This window comes from Orbicella franksi, chromosome 13, assembly GCF_964199315.1.
Source record: "Orbicella franksi chromosome 13, jaOrbFran1.1, whole genome shotgun sequence".
NCBI classification, from domain to species: domain Eukaryota; kingdom Metazoa; phylum Cnidaria; class Anthozoa; order Scleractinia; family Merulinidae; genus Orbicella; species Orbicella franksi.
This window is the reverse complement of record NC_138157.1, coordinates 17,746,056-17,765,046: the sequence shown is the minus strand read 5'-3', so window position 1 is coordinate 17,765,046 and position 18,991 is coordinate 17,746,056. Positions and strand designations below refer to the sequence as shown.

General features: G+C 41.1%; 2 protein-coding genes across 4 annotated transcripts in view; both read right to left on the bottom strand.

The window, feature by feature from the left end:
• The window catches only part of LOC145466437 (uncharacterized), a 96,893-nt gene extending 89,249 nt beyond the window's left edge, over positions 1-7,644 (bottom strand). For 2 of the 3 annotated variants that reach the window (XM_081450159.1, XM_081450158.1), the window contains exons 1-6: positions 5,840-7,644; positions 3,785-3,845; positions 3,088-3,581; positions 2,469-2,495; positions 2,116-2,367; positions 1,731-1,901 (exon numbers count right to left, since the gene is read on the bottom strand). In XM_081450159.1, coding sequence (XP_081306285.1) covers positions 1,731-1,901; positions 2,116-2,367; positions 2,469-2,495; positions 3,088-3,581; positions 3,785-3,845; positions 5,840-5,933 — 1,099 coding nt within the window. In that variant the 5' untranslated portion in view covers positions 5,934-7,644. Of the gene's footprint in view, positions 1-445; positions 470-865; positions 890-1,730; positions 1,902-2,115; positions 2,368-2,468; positions 2,496-3,087; positions 3,582-3,784; positions 3,846-5,839 lie in introns of all 3 variants that reach the window. The other variant, XM_081450157.1, reaches the window with a different exon arrangement.
• Positions 7,645-8,096: 452 nt separating this feature from the next.
• On the bottom strand, positions 8,097-18,848 carry LOC145465089 (apolipoprotein(a)-like). The gene is made up of 7 exons (XM_081448874.1): positions 16,308-18,848; positions 13,932-13,954; positions 12,779-12,989; positions 12,268-12,319; positions 11,583-12,088; positions 10,895-10,933; positions 8,097-10,789 (listed from the first exon to the last, which is right to left on the bottom strand). Exons 1-7 carry the CDS (start codon positions 16,708-16,710, stop codon positions 10,524-10,526), a joined length of 1,500 nt encoding a protein of 499 aa, XP_081305000.1. The 5' UTR covers positions 16,711-18,848; the 3' UTR covers positions 8,097-10,523.
• Between the last annotated feature and the right edge of the window lie 143 nt (positions 18,849-18,991).

The following is an 18,991-nucleotide window of genomic DNA, read 5'->3' as shown; positions in this document are numbered from 1 at the left end:
CCAAGGAAAATACATCAAGATACCTAGACGTCATGTTACACCACAGAAGACGATATATTGTCTGTCAGTAGCCCAACACCTCAAGCCTCAACCTTCCATGCTAACCCTCTGGGCAAATCTTTCCGCAAAACGTTTTACTTTTGGAAACAGCCCGCGCGAGAGTTTTCAGATGACCCTTTTCAAAAATTGTCAAAACCACCCCTAGTTAAAACAGGGATCCCTTTTGGCCGCTAATTTACTTGTTTTGGTTGCGGAGACAAGATATTTCCCGAGAAAACAAGAGACCGCCGCGGTAATTACAGTTAAGGGAAGGGGTTAACGATATAAAAATATCTGACATTCCGAGTAACGGGCCTGTACCTGTGCAATGAGGGATCTTTGCGAAAATTACGATATAAAAACAAGCCGCAGTTACTGATGATGGCTGTAAAGAAAGTATTGTTACCTTTAGGCGACTTTTCAACAGTTCCTGAAACAGATACAATAGGGAGAAACAAGTGCAATAGTAAGTCACAATAAGCAAACAAAATAAGACGCAATGATCAAGATTTGTTAAGGAAACGTTATTTTCGTAACCCAGCGTTTACCCCAGCATGGCGGTCTACGGGCAGCTCTCTTCGGAAAACCTTTATTTTGAGGCTGGTCTCACTGATATAGCAAGCCGGACAAAGTATCTTCTGACACTTTTAAATTATGGGGACTAGTGTAATTTCAAAAATCAAACCCTTTCTCCGTACAACGTTTGCAAAATGGGGTCATAAATTAATGTCTGTTCGCCATTCCTGCTATGGGACTCTAAAGCATTACTTAGTATCAAACCTGTACGAACTCCTAGTAAAGCAAGCCAGCAAAAAAGTATCATTACCTTTGGGATCGTTTTCAACAGTTCCTGAAAAAAATCAGTTCAATAGCAAGTTGTTTTAAGCAAACACAATATGATGCAATGGTCAGGCTCTGTGTAAAACTCCATTCTCGTAACAAGTCTTGCCCAAGGCACTAATTGACTGGGAAGAGATTTGGTAGTTGTCCAAGTTAAGCCTGACCAAAGTCAAGAGGGCATGGCTGCCTATGGCTAAAGAGAGTGTCCAGTTACGTGGCTAGCACCCATGCAAATTTATTGAACAAAAGAAAATATGTAGATAGGAAAGAGGTCAGGTCCCACAAGATTAGTTTGAGACGCCAACATGGTCACCATTTTATTGTTTTGGGACCCCAAATTGGTGTTAGCAATATGGCTGCCGTCGGCCGTGACGTCATGTGAAAACACTCCATTTCACTCCGTATGACGTTTATTTTCAGGTTGATCTCTCAAACATACCAAGACCTAGTATATTTTGATACTTCTATACTACAGAGACCAGGATGATTGCTAAAATCTAATCATTTTCCCGTAAAACGGATTGGAAATAGGGTTATAATTTAGGCATGTCTGTTCGCTTTTCCTTCTATATGACTCTACAGTATCTGCCTCGTTCCCAGTCGCCCTCGCGATAGTAAAAATATAGAAATTAACCAGTGGGGAGGGGCGCAGGGAATCATCCCATCGCTCCCTGCTCGAGCTCCTTACTCGCTACCAGCTCCCTTTCGCGCCTTCTTCCTGACTCCCAGTCTCCCAATCGCGCCATGCGCTGAGAAAAAAGAAAAATGAGAAAAGCCTGTGGAGGAGGCAGCTACAGCATTACTTATGATTTAACCTGTGCGAACTCCAGGTCAAGAAAGCAATAGCTCACCGTTGCAGTCATGAATATTGCATGGTTGCTCTTCAGAGAGCGGGCCAAGCGCTGAGCAATCTTTTCCCCCAAAACGCGATCTGTTACAAACACGATAGCGTGTTTTGAGCCCAGCCCCACATGATGCTGAACACGTAGTGAAAGGACTCCAATCCGACATCGTTGCATTTTCTGAAAATAAACCGAAGAAAATTATCATTAGCATACAGAATGCAGGAAGCCGAGTCAAGCACCAGACAAAAAGTAATTTTGGATGTCATGTAAACTAAGTAACATATCATAATTGATTTAACATTAACAATAAAATGAACAAAACGTTGTTTCAGGCGTACTCTCTGAAATACAAGAGATGTCGAGTTGATCACGATGGAGACTTTAACCTTACCTGGAGGACAAATTGAGATGTTACAATATTCCCATCGCACTGAAGCATTTGTTGTGTAGCACCATGGGCCGCGGGGGGCCTGACCACCAGGATTCCGGCATGCATTGGCGGCATTGTTCAGTTCAGGGAAGTTGTCTGGTGTTCTGTGGTGCCGATGAGGACACTGGGAAGTCCAGGACTGGCATGTGTAACCTGACTGCGTCACTGATATATTTCCGCGGTATGACTGACCGTTGTCATAAGAACACAAGTCTGTTAAGACAGGGATAAAGAATTTCAACGTTATTGTAAATGGTTATTTTAAAACGTTTAAAGGTTTAAAAGGGTGTCAATCTCAAACAGCTTCTGCTTACCGCTGAAGTCGTCTTTGTTTATGTTCTCTACAGCAAGAACAAAGAAAAAAAAGGAAAATATTTTTACAGTGATTCGTAAGTTCAGATTGAAAGTCGTAAAAGTATTCTGGAAAGACACACAAATAGATTACCTTCAAAAAAATAACGTAAATGTTTCCATTTCAGTCAAGACTCCAATCATTGGCCCTATTTCCATAGACCCTACGAGCAAGTCAACCAGCGAGCCACCCCCACCCCCACGCTCCCACCGCTACTCTTGCCTCACTATCCTCCCCTCGTTCCCGGTTCTTCAGCTAACATGGTCAATACCCATGGCTTTAGATAAGGTAGATAAAAAAATCACATTAGGGGCGTTTAAAATTAGAGATGATCCCGTTTTACACAGGAATTTTAACAAAATTCACTTGTCACATATAGCTATGTTCAAAATGGTAACGACTTTAATAAAAATACACTAGTTGCAATTGTAAAGTGTAAAAGATACCTGAGATTGTTCCACATATTAGTGTCAAAGCTCCGCCGGTGAGACTCAATATTTTCAAGTTAAACATAATCCTTAAGACACTAGCTAATCCGCTATTTATCGGCTTATATTGTAAACTATTTAAAAACTAGGCACCTTCGAGTTCTCTTGGATAATAACACTCGGGGATAGTACCCCCGTTTCTTCTAGGTAGCGTTGTGCAGTTAATCAAGTCAAAGGCCCACTGGTTAGGCAAAGCCCTAGACCCTTTCACGGCCTTGTTTAGTTCATCAGCCCTGCGGTACTCCTCTTTGCAATGCTGCTGGACCATAACCTCGCAGGCTTCCCTACAGACCGGTACTGGAAGAATTTTCGAGGAGACATTGTCGCATCTTTTAAAGTAGTGGTTGCAGTAAACATGTTCCACAGTTTGAAGACATTTGCTGGAGATGTCTTCTTTAGAAAGTACATAAGCCTTTGCCATATTAAAGTTGACCAGCCGTTTTTCCATGATTCCTTGGTAATAAATCGAGCCGTAAATAAGGCGCTTCCCAATTATACTTGAACACACTCCCTTCTCTTCATACACGTACGGCTTACAAATAGCTTGTAGCGAGGGACTGGGACGAGCTGGGACACAAGTGTTACTGCTGTGGAGCGAAGGAACACATAAAGTTCGTTAAAGTCAGGTGCAGATAAGAGAATTAGTATTGTCTCGGTCAAGATGTGATTCCTGGATGCACAGCAGAGAACTTCTTGTTTATTGTTCGTGTGTTTGCAAGAACGTATTATTGAAGATAGTTCTGTTGAAGAAGAAAACGCTGAGGGTTACCCAGGCTTAAGTTTTACTAACCTTGTTTCGTTTCCTGTCTTTGTGTTATTATTGATCTGCAAAGTATCGTTCACATGGACATCTGTGGAAAATCAAGATAAAAGAATCTTCTGATTAGAGTGTCATCCCTTTCCTCTATTCAGCTCTATGTATTTCACAACTGAAGTGCATGGGAACTGTACCAACTGATATGAACCAAAAATGGTATAACTTTGGTTGCCACAAAATCCGAGCCCGAGCTTTTGAAACTAGAGGGGTTTTCACCTTAGTGCTGAAAGAAATTTGCATTTGCTTTGGTTCTGCAGTATTAATCTATGAGTATTAAGCAGTAATCGGCTTCATATTGAATTTTGACTGGTCTGATGGATAGTCTGTGTAATTTGTGATTGGCCATAGTACACTTTGGTTTTGGTTTACGATACTCAATTGAAAACCGCTCTAATGTGGTAGAGATTATATGAAAACTGATTTCTCTGGGACGAAGTCAACTGTCCGTAATAAACGGCGTCCATAAGGAAAGGTTGGACTGTATGAAGAGGGTCGTAAGTTTTGGAGGTTTTCATCGCAGCAAAAGGATCATAGTGATTGGTCAAATGCCTTCCAAACGTGCTGCTATATTTTTAGACAATAGACGCCTCTTGGTCAACTCTAGATTTTAACAAGTCTGATGTCAGGCAGCCTAACAGATACGAATTTTTTGTCAAATAATTTACGTTGAAATGAAATAATGTTTCTCATGAAATAATGCACATCCAAGTGAATAAGAATGGATTTTAAAGTAATTTTCCAGCTACAGCACAGGTTGGATGCTAGGTGCTTTCTCGACATTTTTGTTGAGCGGGGATTCTTTGCAGGCTGTTTCGGGGACAACTGGTTTCCGGGCAGAGGTCTCATTGGCGGATCATTTCCGGACTAATAATAATTTGCGGTTTCATTAAGCTGTAGGAAAAATAATTAACCTCCTGAAAATGCTGAGATAAATCCCTGAAACACAACGACAGACTGGAGAATTCTTACGAAATCTGCGAGGAACAAGAACAAAACCGTTGCCAGTGGAATCGAAAGGCAAAACTACATCGAGGCATGACTGGGAATGATTCAAAAGGTTTTTCTCAGGTACGGAAATCCTCTCAGCTGTCGTACTGATCAGAATAAATTACTAGCGTTGGTCGACGCGTAAGAAATGTCTGGTACGAAGGTGAGTTTAAGCCTGAGGGTTCTATCCACAGATTTAATCTGAAATAGCATTTTATTTACTGACTTATAAACTTCGTTTAGCCAAGAAAATAGGACTGCTCAAGAGTTTTAGCTGAATTGTAAGACAATGCGCTTTCATCCACAAAACCATAATTAATGTTTGATTGATGCGGGAGTTGAAGGACATAAAGCGAAATATTGTTCGATACTGTTTTGTCCTTTTTAAATAGTTTCTTGCAGTTGAAGTAAATCTACTGGCTCAGTTGGCTTGATAATTCCAGGATAACAAGCTTTTAAAATAATTACAAGTTGTAATCAAGAGATTAGGGAGCCCACTATAAAGTGCGAAATTCCTAATAAAGTGGTGATGGGGGGGGGGGGGGGTGAGGCTGAACGGCGGAAAGCTTAACTCGTCTTCCATGCTGTGCTCTAGAATTCTAGATAACACTCTTTCCCCCCTTACATTTTATCCAAAATTATCTCTGAATAAATGCAGTAGACAATAAAATTTAACTACATACATTAGACAAGGGAAGAAGTAATATTTTGGCCTGGAAACAAGAAAAGGAATTATCGAGAGTTAGTGGAAGCACGGGCGGGGAATTTGGAAGTTAGAGCGTGAACCATCCTCTCCCCCCTCCCGCGGACTAGAAATCCACGATACAGTTATAAGTGCTTTGTTATTCCTAAACGTTTTACATCTATGACTAGTCTTTTTTAATTATTGAAGAAAGGTGTCATTTTCAAACGCATCTAACTTGAAATTGCCCTGCGTGTTTGACATTTCATCGATGTGAGCTCAGCGTCGGTGTCGTTCATAGATTTGTGAGACTGAATCGACCATTAAACAAATGAAGTTCACCCACAACTCTTACTAACCTTTCTCCGCAACATTGTTTTGTGCTGTTACTATCACCACGAGCGACGCAATCACCAAACACGAAGACAGAGCTCTGAATCGCTGATCAACCATTTTGTGTGTTTCTGTTTCGCAACCAAGGATTAAACAAAACGCGATAGAAATATTTGAATTTCCGTGAGACCTCACCGCAGTGACCTCGCCACATATGATCACACCCTTTTCCAGAAGGTTTCCGACACTATCGGATTGCGACGCTTAAGCCTCTTGAGAAATTAATTACGGTAGATATAAACATCACCATATCTTCTCCTTCACTATTGTCTTTTCCATACGTGGTGTTAAAAGAGCTCGCTGTTTCGAAAAGTAACTCACTGTGTAACTAACTTCATATTCTATTTCACCATTGACTAAACTGTTAATGTTGTGACTGGTTAAATCATGTTTACTTTTATCATCAAGTCCGTTTGTAAACGTCTCACTTCCCTGACACACATGACACGTCACTGCTGACTCTCTTATTTTTATCTAGATTGTCTATTGGAGTTTAAAAAGTATGCGCTTCAAAGTGTTGTTTCAATTCTTATATACAAGGATGGAAATGCTGGGCAGAAGTCATATTTGAATATGCAATTTCCTTTCGCGCGAAAAAAAGATAATAATCAAGGCCTTGTTTACCAAGCGGAGTTTCTATCAGATATAAAATAGCAATTGCACAATCTACTTATACCACTTCTTTCGTCAGGTTCTTGAGTGATGCTTGCAATAATATGAACTACATACAAATAAAGATTCTTGTCTGACACTCGACTGGATCATTCTTAACCTTTCGCTTTTTCAAAGAATCTGTTGTTCTAACGCTTAACGAATTATCAACTCGGAGTACAATGTTGATATAAAGTTACATTTTACAGTTGGAACAAGTTATTTATGTTATCAATTAACAAGTTATCAATGGCGGTCTATTTACATTGACAAGCGCCGCACAATAACGGGGGCCGGAGGGCAGGGGAGATTCTCGTGACACTAATCTTAATCAGGGTGGGCTTAGTTGTTTCTCAGGCTGGGCCTCATCTCGACTCCTCTTTGGTTATGAAAAAGCTCTAAGATCTGTTGGCACACCTTAAACCTCTGCTATGATCTCTGTTTTCTTTTCCTTTCTAGCACTGAAAGTATCATTACGGCCCGGGGCTAGGTGGGGGAGGTACTTCCTTATATGGGCTAAATAGTTATGTGCGGCTCCAAAGGTTATGGTTTTTTAGCCTTTTTGGTCATAAATAGGGTATCGATTCTGGCCATATTGTCCATAAATAGGGTATGGGTTTTGCACGCTAGTCTTGAATTGGGTATATTTTGAGAAGAAGCTAATTTTTCATCATTATCGATACGACCATCAACAACTAAAGCTCTTCATAAATAATGTTTAGGGCTACGGTGCTAGCCGCAATGGCCATAAATAGGGTACCGAATTTTTGGTCAGGTCATAAATAGGGTAGGGAAAATCACTGATTTTGGTCAAAAAAAGGGTAAGGGTTTTGGAAAGCGGGCCGCACATCCCCATCCAATTTCTCTGGGAGTACCCATCCGGGTATTACGTCATCGAAATAATGAAATTTGTTTCCGGAAACCTCTGAAATCTCAGAGCTTCCGCTTCTGCAGCATTTTGGTTTGGCGCCCAGACTGCGGCGTGGATAGTTTCAGATAGCTTTCCAAAAATAACTTTGGTTCCGCCAAATTGTCAAATAATTATGCTTAATGGCTATATCCTTATTGCTTTAAACGCTGCGCCTTTCCAGTTGTCGTAACTGAGAGCAGAAAGATCTTGGACGTCTACCAACTTCTTGACTTGCGAAAAACACAATCAAACTTCCAGGAGTTAAAATGGAATGAAGGCTCCATAAATAACATTTTTGAAACAAAGGAAAACGACAGCGAAATTCTAGGACCGTAGCAGAATATGTTCAAAATTTGAGAATTTTTTTTTTAAATAATTGCGGTCTTAGAAGTTCAGAGTTCTTCTTGTTTGTTATAAAGCTTAAGAATAATTCATCATCATTATCAACGATATTAACGAAAGAATGTGAGATATTTACCTACCTTATGTATTTATTTGTTTATTTAGCAAGACTCCCGCCCCTTTAAAATGCCACTACTGCGGGTTTCGAGAATTTTTTAAAATCCGGAAGGACGCTGTATGAAAATTGTTCAAGTTTGGTCAAGGTTGGCACTTAACTTCAAACAGAATTTTAAAACGGGCTTTAAAACGGTACAATCTAAACTTCTCAAAATTCCATATCAAATTGATCATGAACTAAAAGAATGTTTCAGTGCTATTGCAGGGCACCTTAAAGTATTGCTATAAGCATGTTATTTATTGGTATATAATTGTATGTAATTGTAATTAGTAATAGTAATTGGACTACTGGAGTACAGTTCAGGGAGAAATCGCGCGAGGCCGATTTGAAGTTACGAACATGATTTCTTCCTGAATAGTACGACACGAGGTCCAATTACTAATTGATCGTATCTATAACAAATTTCGAAATTCAAAATGTCTTTTGAGAAATTCTTTTGAGCGAACACGTCTGTAGCACTTTTCATAAGTTTTGGAAAGCGTGGGTAATATACTTGCGAATCACGTGGGTATCCAATTACAGGCATCCAATTACAAAAAGTTCAAATTGGATACCTGTAATTGGACACCCACGTGATCGCGCGCGGAGAATCAATTACGATCGAGAATTTTGTTATAGATACGATTAATCAAAAAAAAAAAAAAAAAACATTTTTGAATCCAGCCATATTCCAAATCTCACAAGCGTGCTCTTAATGATTTGTCCCTGTAACCTATAATAGTATGCACCGCGCTAAACGGAATGGTTTTGGTCAAACGGGGGAGGGAGGGATGGGGTCGGAGAGATAGGGGGCGAGGGAGAGAGAAAGAGAGGGAGGGAGGGGCGAGATTTGAGGTGGTTTTGGAGACTTTTTTTTAAAGTAGGGTATAGGATTGGTCGTTTTGGTCTGACATGCTTCAGTTTAAAAATGGTCCTGTAACCAGGTGGTTGATTCATGATTGAAAAACGTTACTCTGGTTTAAAAATGTAAAAATGTTAGTAAAAATTCTTTTTGTAAAAGTCCCAACGTTTCGGCTAAAACTTCAGCCTTCATCAGGGGAAAGTGACAAGGAATTTGTTGAAAAGGCACGTTCTTATACTATGCAAATCGGCAAATCGGAGCTAATTATGTTCTGTCCCTTAGGGCTAAATTTAAAAACTTCGTGCGACAAATACATACCATCATCACGGTTCAGCGGATTCTTACAAGCGTTAATTTCCCATGCTTCCAAAATACGTCTGTTGCGCCAATTTGTGCTTGTACGTAAGATCTTTGAAGATTCCCAGGAGATGGTGTGGCCAGAGTGTAAACAATGTTCCGCTAAAGCTGACTTGTGCGAGTGTTTGATGTTCTTTGAGCCGGGTGGAAAATTTTCGTGTCGTTTCTCCGATGTAGCTTTTGTCACAACCTTGACAGGGAATTGAATAAATTGCGCCACGAGTCTGATCTTTCGGGACTGGGTCTTTTGGTTTGGGAAATAAATTGACGATGGTATAGTGTGGTTTTAAAACAACTTTGATATTGTAATTGCTTAGGATTCGCTTAATCGGTTCCGTAGTGCCCTTGACATACGGTAAAATGCAAAAACCTTTTTTGTCATCCGGTGGAGTTGCAGGCGTTTGTTGAGAAGGTCGTTCCGATTTACTTGCATGAATAACAAAGCGTTTCGGGTAGCCATTCGCCCTGAGTGCCGCGATCACATGTTTCATTTCCTTTGATTTGGTCAACAGAAGACGGGATAGCTTTTGTACGATCAGTCAGAGACTTAACCACAGCCCTTTTGTGAGCAGCCGGATGGTGAGAGATATCTTTCTGTGTGTGTCGGTTTGCGATAGACTTTACTGGAGAGTTGGCCATCATCTTGTCGACAGACAGTGACGTCAAGAAAGGATATTGTTTACACTGTGGCCACACCATCTCCTGGGAATCTTCAAAGATCTTACGTACAAGCACAAATTGGCGCAACAGACGTATTTTAGAGGCATGGGAAAAAAAAACACTTGTAGGAATCCGCTGAACCGTGATGATGGTATGTATTTGCCGCACGAATTTTTAAATTTAGCCCTAAGGGACAGAACATAATTAGCTCCGATTTGCCGATTTGCATAGTATAAGAACGTGCCTTTTCAACAAATTCCTTGTCACTTTCCCCTAATGAAGGCTGAAGTTTTAGCCGAAACGTTGGGACTTTTACAAAAAGAATTTTTACTAACATTTTTACATTTTTAAACCAGAGTAACGTTTTTCAATCATGCTTCAGTTTAGTGCGTGTTTGTGACCATTCTAATGGGTGACGCAAGGCAGTGATATTCTTGTGGTTTTTCTTTCTTCTTTTTTTTTTTTTGCTTAGGTTTCTGACTGCAGCTTTGAAGTCAATAATAATGAACTTGTTTTCACTCTGATATCTGTGACATAACGCTAGTGATTTGCAGTTAGAACATTAAACATTTATTTGCCGAGATCAACCGACGACTTAACTTCATACAAGAGTGCGTCAATGATACTGTTGAATAAGAACTGCAGAATATTAAATCTGAAAAAAGTTTTACAAGTCCTAATTTTTTCTCTGCACCTCGGACACGGTCACCTTCAATATTTAGCGAGGTCATTGCACTCCTCAATGGAACAGTACTCCCATCGTACCCTGCGATCTTTAGTGTAGCACCAAGGACCGTGAGGGGCCTGACCACCAGGGTTCCGGCATGCATTACCGGCATTTTTCAGTTCAGGGAAGTTGTCTGGTGTTCTGTGGTGTCGGTGAGGACACTGGGAAGTCCAGGCTTGACACGTGTAACCTGACAGTGTTTCAGACACGTTTCCGCGATACAACTGTCCGTCGCCATAGAAACAAGCTTCTGTTGAATTAATGACAGACAATGTCAGCGGTATGTACTAATTAACGTAGATTGACATAGATTTGTATATTATAGGTTTTTACAGCTTGACTTGTCAGTACTCACCAGTGGTGATTCGCTTTCTTTCATCAACTCCTGATGGTACTGTAACAAATTAAGGCAGAAAGAAAACGTTAGACAAACATAAGAGCAGTGTTCACTTGAGCGTCGAAAGTAATTCGCATTTATTTTGGTTTTGCATTACTACGCGCCAAGCGATTGGCTAAAAAAGTCGCGTCTCCTGTCATCGAAAAGTAAAACCAAAGCCAATCGTGACTCAACCGCGCACGTTTTCCCGCGCTTTGCGATGGCCGCATGAATTGGTTGAATTTTGAATGGCTCACCGGATTGTGTATGTCCTTTGATACCAGTTACCCTTGATTTTGCAGCATTAAGTAGCATGAATTGACTATAGCGGTTACTACTCTCCCCTGGATGGGTGCTACCCCATTTTTGCAAGTTACCTCGGCATTTTATCATTGCGCGAGTGCAAGATGTCTTTCCCAAGAACATAATATAGAACAACAACTCGGACAAATGAGCTGTACAAGACGTACGTGTCTCTCAATTCTGAGCTTAACCGAATAATCTACTAACCTCACAAGGTAGACCCCCCAGTTAAAGAAATACAAAACAGAAAACCAAAGGCTGGCACAAATGCTAAGCGTCCCCTTGCTCTTGCTAGAGCCAAATGTTTTTAACCACACTATTATTGCCGAAAGCAAATTCTGCTATTTAAACGATTGGACTTTACCTTCCATGAATTGCTTGGGATAATAGCACTCGGGGACGTTACCCCCTTCTTGTCCTGGTAGCTCGGTGCAGTTGATCAGATCAAAATGCTTCACTTGGCTCCGAAACTGTGAAGCTGACAGCATCTTATTCAGTTCTTGAGCCTTCGACCATTCTGTTTTGCAATACCGCAGGACCAAAACTTCGCAGGCTTCCCTGCATACTGGCCGCGGTAGGAGTGTTGCCGAGGTGTTGTCACACTCCGGAAAGTAGTGGTTGCAGTAGATATGATCCACTGCTCTGATACAGGATTTAGAAATTTCGAACTCCTGAAACACTCGCAGTGCAGCCTTTGCCATGGCAAAGTTCACGAGCCTTTGTTCTTTTTCTTTTTGGTTGGCGATTGAGCCAAACACCAGCTGTCTTCCCAGTGTTTTGGAGCAGTATCCGTTTTCGGTCTTGAAGTATGGTTGGCATTTTGACTTATCCATAAAGGGAGGAGGGTGGGCAGGAACACATGTGTTGTTGCTGTGAGAAAATAGTTAAAGAAAATAAGAATTATAAGACAGAGCTAGGACACGTATCTATCGAATCATCAAGTAGAACGCTGGTCTTCTGATATTAACAATATATACTTGATTGTGCCTTCCAGGCTAACAAAGAGTGGAAATGATAGCCCTATCTACTAAGGAAGTGAAAGATCTAACCTCTGTTTGTACTGTGAAGTAAATATAATGCCATCTTGGATGTATTCATCACCTAAGCGTAAGTAAAGTAAAAAATCCTGTAGTTAAGATCCAGTTTCAAACGAAACTGAGCTGCACCGCCTCGCACCGTTGGCGGTGGGAGAAGGGTTGACGTTTTGTTTAAACCATGATCCGCTCATTGTTTTGACTAGATCCTACTTTTCAACGAGTAGGCATTCGGCGATTTACACAGTTCCTCCTTTAATCTGCATAATTTTGCTGTTTCCAGATCTAAAACTTTATGGCGTCATAAACATATGTTAAATTTGATTTTAACCTTGGTAGGGAAATTCTACAGAGCTATCCTCATCTTTCAAAACCTAGTACAAAAGCAATGATATGAAATGCTCAACAAAGTGCATTTTCGCTTTCTGTTCCACTTCCGGCGTCCGTATAACGACACATGGAAAATCATATGAAGTCGTCCGATCACAAACTAAAACAGATGAAATTGTCAAAAGTTTTACAATACCACTGTTGTCAATCGGTGTACCTTGATGTCCTTTGCAGCTCATCACTGAAAGGATTACCAACCATATTTTCACCGCTAACAAAATGATCGTCTTGCGACGCTGGCCTTCCATCTTGCTTTCCCTTTTGACTAGTTCGGTAGCGTGACCGGTGTGGTCACGCTTTTCAACACGTGTTTTCTTGGAATACAATAGGAAGGTACTTTCCCATCTCTAAAATAGATCTAAGGTAGTTTGAATTCCATTCGTGGAATGCCTTTCACTTTCATATTAGTCACGATCAAACTTTTGAACACTAAATGTGTTACCGATAGATAAATCTTATTTCACGACTTTTGTTTCCGGTATACCTCTTTGGTTGATAAATATTAAAGTGCACCTAACCCCAAAATTTTTTTTTCGCTAAAACGAATCTAGGCTTTATTTGAAGCATTTGGGCGAAGAAATTTTTGAATTTGGTTGAATCCTCGATTTTCTATGCCCTTTCAAAGTCGCGCTTGAAGTGTTTCACGACCGCGTTTTAGGGAGTCTGGGGCGGCGGTTCCTGATGACGTCTACCCAGGAACCAAACACAATGGCGCCTCAGTCAGCTCTCTGTATTTGCTGGAGAAAATGGAAAACAAAACTAATCGTTCCGATGTATTTTGGGACTAAAACGTCCAAGCTTTGTCTCAGAATCATTTTGTTTCGTCACTGGAGTCAGAGTTAAGTTTCGATTTGGAAGACACCAAAATAAACTTCGATCGAGCACGTTCGACAACTGTGAACTCACTGCTTAGAGATTTGAGAGCAGTTTACAATATTTCAAGCGACGAAGGGGAAGACTTCTTTGCCGACGAGCTGCTTGTATATTAGGAATGGAAAGCTAGATACGAAGTGGAGGAGCAGGCAAACGAAAAGCAGGAAAGAAAACTCAAGGACTGCTTTGGATGGTAATTTCGTCAAGTAAACATAAGATTCCCACTCGTGTTTATAGCCCGTTTACATTTGTCCTTAGCGAGAATGTATTTTGTCAAGGTATGATTGTTCTGTTAAATCCAGTTTGTGTTTTACTTTCCGTTGAATGCTTCATGTTTATAAGAGCGACGTACGTGTTGCGGTTTTCGAGACTTGATGACCTCCAAAACATTGGCTTCGATCGATTGAAAATCGTACTGTTTGGACCTGTATTTTTGTAGCTGCGAGAACAAGGTGGAAGGAAACATTTCATACAATTACCGATTTCACATTGTCACACGTTTTAAGTCGTAACTCCAAATAACCAATGTAAATTGTTCTCAAAGTTTGCAGTGAAATTCGTCGGATAAGCGAAAAGGATTTGTTCCCTAAGCGGTCCGCAGATAATGTTCCGCGGTCATATTTTCGACGCTATTGCACAGAATCTCTGTCGCACTGCTGATTTCCAAACCTTCGAAAAACTCTGTGAGTCTAACAATTTTGTTGTGATGTAATTCTAAAGGATTAATTTTCTACTTTTATCTAAATCGAAAGAGAAATAAGTGCTAGTTAGCGGCGTACAGTTGCGACCTATTTACATATCAGTTAATACGCTTCTTGATCATGATCGGATCACACAACTTTGCCGGTTATGTTATAAATACTGCGGGATTGTAAGATATAGGTTTTCGGTAGTATTTCTAAAAATTTCTGGTTAGCTTTAAGCAGAAAATTTATGAAAATAGCGTTCGAAAGTCTGCGGAACAAATTCCAGTGAGAATTCTTTAAATGGTTCTTACAGATTCAGTTCGCTTGTTTCGGTTCGACAAAATCAACCGTCGTTTACGTCTTTATTGTACCATTAGCCGATCATCGTCAGTAAATTGTACAGTATATCTTTCTTTAAATCTGGAATATTACTGCAACAGCCGATAGCACCTCTGGAAGGCGTTTCTGCGCACTTTTCGAATGTGTATTGCACAATTCTGAAGGAAATGAGAGGACGTGAGATATCCAACCTTCCTGGGTAGACGTCACAAGAGCCGCTGGACCCATTCTCCTCAAACTCGGTCGTGAAACAAAATGGCGGTGTTTTGGAGCTATTTTCGAGATTTCGTCGGGGCACAGAAAATCGAGGATTTAACGGAATCCAAAAATTTTTTCGCAGAACTATTTCAAATAACAAGTAGATTCGTTTTAGCGAAAAAAAAAATTTGGGGGTTAGGTGCACTTTAAGGCTAGAGCATTGGGATCAAGTAAATCATTCGGTTTTCTAAATAGGCTTTCTAAATAGGCCCGGATGTCGACGAGTCCGTTCTGAAAGATGAGTAGAATTATCTTCAAACAAAAACCGATCGTATTTCTTCTACATATTTTCCTTGTTATATTAGTTCTATAATGGGATATGACAGTACAATGCACCCTCGTGTTTGGCCTATGCTCGTGGCATTTTTTAGCAGAAAGTTGTTCTGCCTGCAAAGTAGGAGAACCAAAATATCGAATTAATTACCTGAAAAGGTAATGCAAACTCTGCGTTGGGCCATATAACACGTACAGCCGGGCCTTATTCCGGGTCCTGTAGCGCTAAGCGACTAGGAGTATTTCAACTCGCTCATGGATGAGATGCTAGTCCATCACAGGGTTACACCCAACATTAAATTCACCGGTACTGCTCAAGAGCACATCACGGTTGAGCATGGTGACCATTAAGCCACCACGCCTGCAAACACTTGAGTGAAAAAAAGAACCTAAAAGATCTTTTGCAATTCCCAGGCCTAGTTTCTGTTCTCGTGATGCAGGCAAAACAATGACGTCACTTTAATTTACGGGTTTGAGTCAAGATATCTGAAAAAGTCGTACATCAACTTCTTAGGCAAGGGCAGAACTTGAGTGAGAAATAACAACTCCTTTACCACTGAATAACTTTTATCATTACTCGTCTTAGTTCTGCTTTCTCGGCGAGAATCGTGACGAGACCGATCAAAGTATGGTTCAGGCTTCCCGCTCAACGACGACTTTGTTCCCTGGGAACGAGGTTTGATTAACGAGCCTTGCTACTATGACATCATATGGCCGCAGCATTAAAGCTAGATCAGCATTCAATGCAAGGCTTAGCAAAATGACTTCCACATACATTTTCAATCGGCTGATTCAGTTTATAACAAGAGTTCTTAATAGAGGTTTTGGCTACTAAAAAATAACGCTAAATTTAATCAGACGTGAGTGATAAGTGGGTATTTTGAGAAAGAAGTGTCTGGATCGAGAAATAAGGCCACAAATATTGTTAACTGATAGCACTTTTATTTACATCTTTGGCTGGTCACAGTGAATATTTTTGCAGGGGAGGAGGCGGGAGGGAGCCATTGTAGGTGATGGTCAGCGTTGTTAGTTTGGGTGCCGGCGATGGATCCAATGTCCAGCTTCTTGACGGAGGATATGCAATTATTCATGGTCTATTCTGTGAAAGATAAGAGACAAGCGAATTAGGTTAAGCCGTGCTTTAAAACTTTCCTTCTTCTCATAAGTGCCATTATGGCACTACTAAGCTTAGAGACTGATTGATAGTGGGTCATGCAGCCCTTTCTTAAGTGGGACGAAGTTTGTGCTTACTGTCGTCCCTAGCTATTCGTTTCGTTGACGGGCATCGACATGCCAAGTCGTATATGCCTAAACCACCAACATTCTCCGTAAACAAACCTTCGCTTTCTTTGCGTGCCTCACACTTTTCCACTCGGCAGTACTCCCATCTTTGTTTTCGATTGGTTGTGTAGCACCAAGGACCGTGAGGGGCTTGACCGCCAGGGTTCCGGCATGCATTGCCTGCATTGTTCAGTTCAGGGAAGTTATATGGTGTTCTGTGGTGCCGATGAGGACACTGGGAAGTCCAGGACTGACACGTGTAACCTGACTGCGTCACGGATACATTTCCACGGTATGACTGACCGTCGCTATGGAAACAGTTATCTGTTGAATTGATATTAAATAGTCTGTTTTTCATTTAACGAGTTTATAGGATTTTGAAAACTTGAGATACTCAGATATATGAGAAGTCGAGATTTACAGACTTCTAGAAAGTCATTAAGGAAATAAAGAAATAAGAGACACATGTAGATAAATTGGGTGAACAATATTTATTCATAAGGAGTTTGGTAAAATCACCGATTGCAACCTTTGTGATTGGCATTAGAGACCTTTGTTTTTGAAACTCACTGAGCCTGTTCAACCAAAGCGATAATATACGTTTTTGGAAAATCTTCTATTGGTCCTTGAATGACAGCAATTCAGTCCTAGAACCAGATTTGAGTAGATTGAGCGTGCTACGCGGTTCAGAGGATTTCATAAGGCAACTTGACTTACCTGTTATTGGAGGGGGATCTTCTGATTTTTCTGCAGGATAAAGAGTGAAGGACAGGGAAGTTAAATGAACAGAATTAAGACTTTTGTAAGGGCCAATTTCCAATTCCCTCGGTTTCAATAGGCAAGATTCACTCTAGTTCACTGACTTTAATTCGACTAACACTCCAATAAGACGCTCCTGTTTGCTTGAACATAATTCCATCAATCGTCCGCGTCTTTATCCGTCTTATCCGTCTTATCCGTCGTTACTTCGAGTGAATCGCATACACAACTACAACGTTTGCCGACGTTCGCCATTACATGCACACTCGAAAAGATCACGTGACTTAAACGCGGGAACTAAACGGCGGGAAAAATAAATGAACAATACAGGGAACCCAGCGACAGCTTTAAGTAAAAAAAAAAAGTGACAGATGTGAAATTGGCTTCAATATGCCGGAATCCACCGTATTCCTTGTACTGCATATTGAGTTAGCCTCTCGACTCTGTCTAATTTTACGTTCTTTTCTTCAAATTCTACCATATGTTTCGTGCCCGTTTTGATCGGCCCTGGACAAACACGTACGTTTTTGGGCTATCAGACGCAGAAATAATCCTTTCTTTATGTGCAAGGCTTGCTAGTAAAATAAATAACATGACATCCTTCGCTTGAATTCAAACTGCCTCCAAAACTTTGCAATGCTCATGTAAAAATTTGGAAGCACCTTTTGGTTTTAAGAAAGAATTTCACTCTAATCCAACACGGAAGAAGTTGCTTAAATTCATCTCACAGGTTGCATTTTAGGAATTGCTAGTTTGTGTTAGCTTCCAGTTTTCCTTACATTCTGAGCCAAGTGGCTTCTCAGGCCGGAGCTTATCCCGGTTTCAGTACCATGAAGCGACCAGGTGTATTTCTACTCCCCCCTGGATGAGATGCTAGTCCATCGCAGGGGTACCCCCCCAGCATTAAATTCGCCGGTACCCATTTATACATCTGGGTGAAGAGAGGTACTGTGAGAGTAAAGCGTGTCTTGCCCAAGAGCACAACATAATGTCCTCGACCAGTGCTCAAAACCGGACCGCTCGCTCCGGAGTCGAGCGCACTAACCACGAGGTCACCGCGCCTCCCACCTCCTTAACTTGACTGTTTTGTAAAATTTAATTTATTTTTTGCAAACCTGCCTAGAAAATAGTTTACTTACCTTTCAAAATTTCAGGATAGTAGCATTCTGGAATATTTCCTCCTTTCCGTCTGGGCAGATTCTTGCACCACATGAGCGAATAACTTCCTTCTACACCCGCAGCGAGTTGCTGAATTTTCCAAGATACAGTCTTGTGTTTCCTTTGTGCGTGAGTCCATTCCCGTTGACAGTGGCTCTTAAATTCTCTGCACGCCTCCCGGCAGATAGGCTGGGCTCGAGGTCTGGATGACGTCATGTCACATTTCGGCAAGAGAAATCGACAGTACATGTGCACGATGAGCTGCCAACAAAACTTGGTCAGCAGTTGCCTGGGTGTTTTGGGCATGCGTGGTACTTGTCCAGCTGCCCCTCGGAAACGTATGGTGTAAGTGACGAACAGGTTCTCACGCCAATCCTGCTCGGCTGGTGTGGCGAACAAGAGCTCATTTCCCAGAATAGATCTACAGACTTCTGGCTTAACGTCCTTTTTGTGTGGTTTTTGTGCATGCGCACTGTACGGATGGCAGATAGCTCCTGTCAGCTTATGGTCAGCAGGGGATTCCGCCTCTACACAACTGTGAAGGAGGGATTTAAGGTCACGTTGTTATCTATGAATATTAGTTAATACGGCTTCAAACTTTAAAATTGTTTTGGTTTCTCTGGACCTCTTCCAAAGGTTTTCAATGAAAAAGTCCCGGCTCTGAACATGGTAATCGTTGTTCAATCATGCATAAACAATGCATGGGTTAACCTTGATCCCTT